The 6,457-nt window shown below is 36.5% G+C and overlaps 1 protein-coding gene across 1 annotated transcript in view; it reads left to right on the top strand.

Annotated features, from left to right (window-relative positions):
• The window catches only part of LOC106463415 (cadherin-99C-like), a 153,988-nt gene that overhangs the window by 45,755 nt on the left and 101,776 nt on the right, over positions 1–6,457 (top strand). The window contains exon 5 of the mRNA XM_013923440.2: positions 713–829. Coding sequence (XP_013778894.2) covers positions 713–829 — 117 coding nt within the window. The remainder of the gene's footprint in view (positions 1–712; positions 830–6,457) is intronic.

The raw sequence follows: 6,457 nt of genomic DNA on the forward strand, positions 1-6,457 counted from the left end.
ATTACCCATTTAAGCCGTCTCCAGCCATTATTACTTCTCATGTATATTATATCTGGCTATGTTTGTCTGCAGGGATGAAAGTTGCTAGGCAATGATACAGCAGAGAACCTAATCATGGCAGAAATGTGTGAAATCACTTAAAAACCATGGTAGAGTAGGATGTTCACAAGTTCTATGGTGTCATGTTTTTCAGTTCATTGTATGTGTGCGTGTGTGTGTGTGCTGTTGCTGTTATAAGTATGCCACATTTTATGAGTTTTATTCCATTTTTCCTTTTTCTGCAATAACTCCTTAAAGGATTCACTTCTGATTACAACTTGCAAAACAAGCTGAACTTCTGACCACTAGAATCTGAGTAGCCCAAGTGCTTTTAATCCTGATCTTTGCTACTTAAAGCTATGTTCTTCAGTAAGCTGATTATCTTCAATTTTGTTAGCCTGCTAAAAGGACCACTGCTATAAGTGCAGAGTAGTTTTCAGAGTTCCTGGTGGTTCCAAAAACTCCAGATATTGTGCCAAAATACATAGAGACCTGCTTACAATGAACCTGTAAGTCAATCAGTTTTACTGTAGATGCATGTGTCCATGAGACCCCCTTACACAAAAAAAATCTAAGAAACACAAATAAATCATCTACCTGTGTATAAAATTAGAACATTGCTTTTTTTTTTACTTGAAAATTCAAAAATTATAACACAAATTTTCTTGTGTAGGACAAGAATGACATTCCTCCTACATTCTCAGTTATTCTTCTCCCTATTCGTCTTCAAGATACTGTTCCACTGGGCACAACTGTTACAACTGTGGTGGCTTCTGATAGAGATGGAACTGTAAGAAAATTGTAAATATAAATATTAGTTTGTAATTACTTTTTTGGTATCCTTTTACAAGTTGATAACTGCAAGAATAATAATGTTTTTTTTACGTGAAATCTCTTTAGAGCAAAATAAAATAACTGCTAAAGGCTATGTCATCCCTCACTAACATTTTTATTTCTATGATTCTAGGAATGATTTATGAAGATGTGAATTTTTAACAGTAAAATATCGCTTATTTAAAATTTTTATCACATTTATTTTGCCATCTTTGAACTTGCTGTATTGTTAATGCATATAATAATAACTTCCAGTCAGAGTAAGCTTTGTACTCAGAGCAAACCTTAAAATAACCTTATCTGTTAGTGTATGTATTTTTCTTGTGTTTCTACTTGTAAAGATTATAATGCATTATTTTATGAGTTGGGTACCCTTGCTGTTTTAGCACTATTTTTGGCTTTAATTCCAATAATATCTCATGAAGTTTGGATATTTTAGGAAATTTAAGTTAGTCCTAAATAAATATTTTAAGCTAACATTCTGAAGCAATCTTAATAATAAAAGTATGATAATAAACAATAAATAAAAATGAAAATTAATGACATTTGATATACTAACTAGTATAGTGAATATTGTTAATAGTATAATTATCTAGCATGTTTAGTATGGCATATACTGATAATGATGTTTCTTTTTCCTTTTTTTTCATCCTTAGCAGATGTATTTACGTATATTGCAGAGAATAATGTTTTATCATTCTCTTTAAATTCTTGATTGTGTGATTAGCAAAGTATTATTTGTTTTAGATTTGATTCAATGCTGTTTTTAATGATTAAATTAACCCTATTGCAATGGGCTCATGTATTTTACATGGCCTTAGAACCACCAAGTAAGTATGGTGATATACATACCATAACTCTGAAAGTACGTAATGTATCTTCATGAAATTTGACAAGCTTTCAATAAGCATTAAAAGTCTTTTGTAAAAAAAAAATTAATGTTTAATTAAATATTTTTACTAAAACTTTGTCCATAATTATATGGAGTCAGTGTATTGACTGCTCTGATTGAAAAGTGATTTTCATTTTAAGATGAAAAATACTTTTCTTGATCTGAAAATTTTCAAATTTCATTTGTGTTATCCCTGAAACCTTCTAAGTAAATATAAATTTGTTTTTTAGAAAACTTTATATTTTATCTGTTATTTTAAATATTATAACTCTATACAGGGTCTGTCAATTTGACTAACCTCGTAACCACTTTTAGAAATTAGGAAAGAATTCTGAATTACCCCCTTTTTTTTTCTTTCTGTAATGACTGCAAATCATTATTTTTCGTTATCTTACCTTATCTAACCTAATAATTTTAAAATTTTTACATTTTACTTACACTTATAATAATAAACATAGAATACACATGAAAAACATGAAATATAGTACTTATCTGGGTCTTCATATTTTCTGCTGTCAACTGTTGATGAAACTTAAGCTTACTTTTTTATACTAATGGTACTACTACAATAAATATTATTTGATTGGATTAGATAATGCACCTGGATTATTATTTCTAATAATTTTAAAATTTTTACATTTTACTTACACTTATAATAATAAACATAGAATACACATGAAAAACATGAAATATAGTACTTATCTGGGTCTTCATATTTTCTGCTGTCAACTGTTGATGAAACTTAAGCATACTTTTTTATACTAATGGTACTACTACAATAAATATTATTTGATTGGATTAGATAATGCACCTGAGAACACAGAATAATAATGTGCAAAAAGCAAACAATGTCTTATAACTATAATGATTTTTCTGGCTTTCCAACTATACACATAAGCTAAGCTTATTGATTTGATTCTTGTGAGAAAGAAGTATAGAACTGGAGGCAAAATAGACAATTCTCTGTACAGAAAGTAATGTAATATAATACATCATTTTGATAGATTAAATGTTTGGCTTTCTATTGGTTATAAGTAATATAAGCTATCAGAGAAAACTATTGGCAATTTGTAAAAGAGAGGATGTAGCAAATGGGTCTGATTTTCTGGTTTATGGCTTTGTAAACAAATAAGATTGAAGGCTATAAAAATTATGCTTTGCCTGAATAATATTTCCAAGACATATTTTTGTTCCCCTCACACTACAACTATTACTCGACTGCCAGGGTTTTCTTCCTTTGCCCATCTAAGCATTCTCACTTTCTCCAGTCTTTCATTCCTCACCTACTTGCCCTTGACAATATCTGTCCACCTATGTCAATACTCCCTCTAACCTGGTACTGTATATAAGCACCTCATTCAGATAATATTATCACTTTTTCTTGACAAAGCATTTACTATTGTTTGTTTGAATGTAATTAAGCACAAAGCTACACAGTGGGCCATCTGTGCTCTGCCCACCACGGGTATCAAAACGTGGATTCTAGCGTTGTAAGTTTGCAGACATACCGCTGTGCCACTGTGGGGCAAGAGTTTACTAATGGGTTTCGTGTACTGTGATCGTTGCCTAGTTGATTTGCATAACAAAATATATATATTTTTATTGTTTGGCAAACTGATGTACAACATCAATTCCTGGATTTCTATTTCTGGCACAGAGTCAAATCAGGTCTCTCCTATTCCAGGGTTGACACATGGACAACAAGTCTTCCCTACACAATGTTTTAGACCTTCTTGCTGTTCAAAGGGCAATGTATCATGGTCTGGGCTTATTAATGGGAAAATTGTCAGGCTTCACTTTGACAATTCCATGGTGGTGTCTTGCTTTTCCCATCAAAGGGCACTTTGTCCAGGGCTCTTTGTTTTCGAACCTTGGATCTTTTTTCTTGGGACCTCTCCTATCATATCACCCTACTAGCTTGTCATGTACCATGGGTGATGACTTTGGTGACAGATCAATTGTCTCAACCCAAACTGATTCTTCCGACTGAATGGATGTTGCATTGTGGGGTTTTTCTGTTGTATTGGTTCTCAATCTGAAACTGATTGGAACACCCAACTACTAGTAATCTGGTCTCCAGTATCTCATCTTCGGGCTTTGGTAATAGATGCATTCTGTCAGGATGGGACAGGATTACACCTCTAGGCCTTCCCACCAAGATGTATGTAGCCCAAGGTACTAGCTATGATTTGTTCCAACCCATTGTTGGGTCCTGTTAACAGCCTGGATTGGTTGCTAAACCCTGGTTTCTGCTTGTGCAGTACCTTCAGGAGTGCCTACCTCTTCCACTTGCTTCCTGTTTGGCCATCTCAGTGGCCTGGTTGAATTGTCCACTGGAGGACATTGTGCGGGCTGGTATATGGACTTCCCCCAATACTTTATATCTCACATCATTTGCATGATTTGGCAGTATCTTCCTCTGAGGGTTTTTGACTACTCCCTATAGCTATCTTAACCACATCTACTAGATTATACAGAGGTGTAAGTACTGTCATTGCTACTCTTGTCTCTTCTTTATCTTTCAGGGTCCTTATCTCATTTTCACAGGATCCCACTATGTAGCAAGTTTTGCCCAGGCAGGTGTGCTTTTATCAAAGAAATTTGGCATTAGCAACCACTAATTCAATATACTTTATCTAGGTTGCAACAGGTTCTGCAGAAATGAGGTGTTCCATAAGACCACCTAGAGGTTGACTGGGTGGTATTACTATACTATGCTGGACCACCACTCATGGACTATCACAAGTAAATTATAAGGAGATCCTGCTTGTCCATGCTGACAATTGAATTGAATAAATTTGGATTGGTTTTAAAACTATAGGGAACTTGGTTCACCTGTTGCACTGTTTCCAGAGTACTGTTCTCCAGGACTTCCCAATGTGCATTACCCCTAGATTCTACTTGGAACTAGAGAGTCCTTACCACACCTGGTTTCCAGTCACTTCAGCGGTTGACAGAGGTTATTCCTCCAGAATGTTCGAGTGAATTCCTCTACTCTTGGAGAGAGGGCAAAGTTGGGGCCCTCCTACCCGTGATCCTGGATGTTTTTTCCCAGATTTTGGAAGGAGAGGCACCTATGCGGGAATTTATTCTAATACAGGTTCACATTTGATGCTTGCCTATCTGGTTGGGTTGACAATGGCCCTTCTTTTTTATCAATATTGATTAAGTGTATTGTTCATGGAAGAAAGGTCATTGTCTCCTCGTAATTCTGGATGTAGAATGGTCCCATCCCAGGTCTTTGGTTGAGCACAGTTTGTTCTATACCCTCCCCATAATTCTGGAATCAAGAAGAATTTATCTTGCCCACTCAGTTAGGGAGTGAAGATGTGTGTTCATAATTCCAAACTGGATGAGTTCTGTTTCCTCAGGCTGACTATGGCATACAGGGTCCTGTCATTCAGAGTTTGGGATGTTGCCTTTTTTAGGTTGAGAAGGTTAGTCCACTTCAATGTCGCTCACCTTCTCATCGTGGTTCTGGTGGCTCGGAATACATCACTCTATGACTACAGGTTGGGATCCACTCACAAGTATATACACAGCGTGGTCACAAGTAAATAGACACCACCTTTTCAGAAAAAATGAAATTTTTCAGTCATATTCACATAAATTGATATCTAGTAGATCTTCCTTTTGCTTCGTGGAGTTCGTTGATCCTTTGGGGCATCGTGAGAATCATCTCGTCAATTTTAAATTGTGGGATTTTTGCCCACTCTTGCTTCAAAACTTGGAGTAGATCGCTCTTTGAGGTTGGTTTTTTTTGGTTGATTCTTGACTTGCCGGTCAAGTATGGCCCAGAGGTTTTCGATGGGGTTCATGTCAGGAGATTGGCTCGGCAAAGGCAACTTCCGGATACCATTTTCTTCCTGCCACTTTTAGGTGTTTCTAGCAGTGTGACACGGTGCTACATCTTCCTGGAACAACGTTGTGTTCTTGTCCATGAAACCCGAGGAATAAAGTGGCAAGAGTCCTTTCTCCAATATTTCGACGTATTTCACAAAATTTATGTTGCCAACGCACTCCACTAAGCTCGATCTCCCACCAACCCAAATAGCTCCCCAAACCATCACTCTGAAACCACCATGCTTCACAGTTGGCTGCAATCTATTGAGCCAAAACTCTTGGTGAGGCATTCTCCAGACCCATATCCTTCCACTGTCAGAAAATTGAGCGAATCTTGATTCGTCTCAGAACAATACAGTCTTCCAAAAGTCCAGAGGCTTGGTCATCCTATCACTTTCCCACTTCTTTCATCTGACTATGTTGGCAGGTCTTAATAAGGGCTTCTGTCTAGCTGCTCTGCAACGATAACCCAATCTGTAGAGAATCCGTTGAACAGATTTCGGGCTCATCCCACCAACTTTGGCCACTTCTTCAGTCGTTAATCTGGGATCCATTTCAATGCTCCTCTTGTCAGCCCTTTTTGTCCTCTCCGATGGACCAGGACAATCCGGATGCTGCTCAGTTGTTTCCTTGCCATGTTTCCTGAACTGCACGATGATTCTGTTGACTGTGGAAAGCGGGATTTCCAAATTCTGCAAAATTTGTCACTGACTTATTCCACCTATTTGCTTGACCAACTATCCTTCCTCTAACAAATCTGACAATTCAAGAGAACCTTGAGTTCTAGGCATGTTGTAGCACAAGATAATTAGTGTGTGGACCTATTTTCATTTATATTAGTACTCTGTA

Source organism: Limulus polyphemus, unplaced genomic scaffold (assembly GCF_000517525.1).
Source record: "Limulus polyphemus unplaced genomic scaffold, Limulus_polyphemus-2.1.2 Scaffold1401, whole genome shotgun sequence".
In the NCBI taxonomy this organism is placed as follows: domain Eukaryota; kingdom Metazoa; phylum Arthropoda; class Merostomata; order Xiphosura; family Limulidae; genus Limulus; species Limulus polyphemus.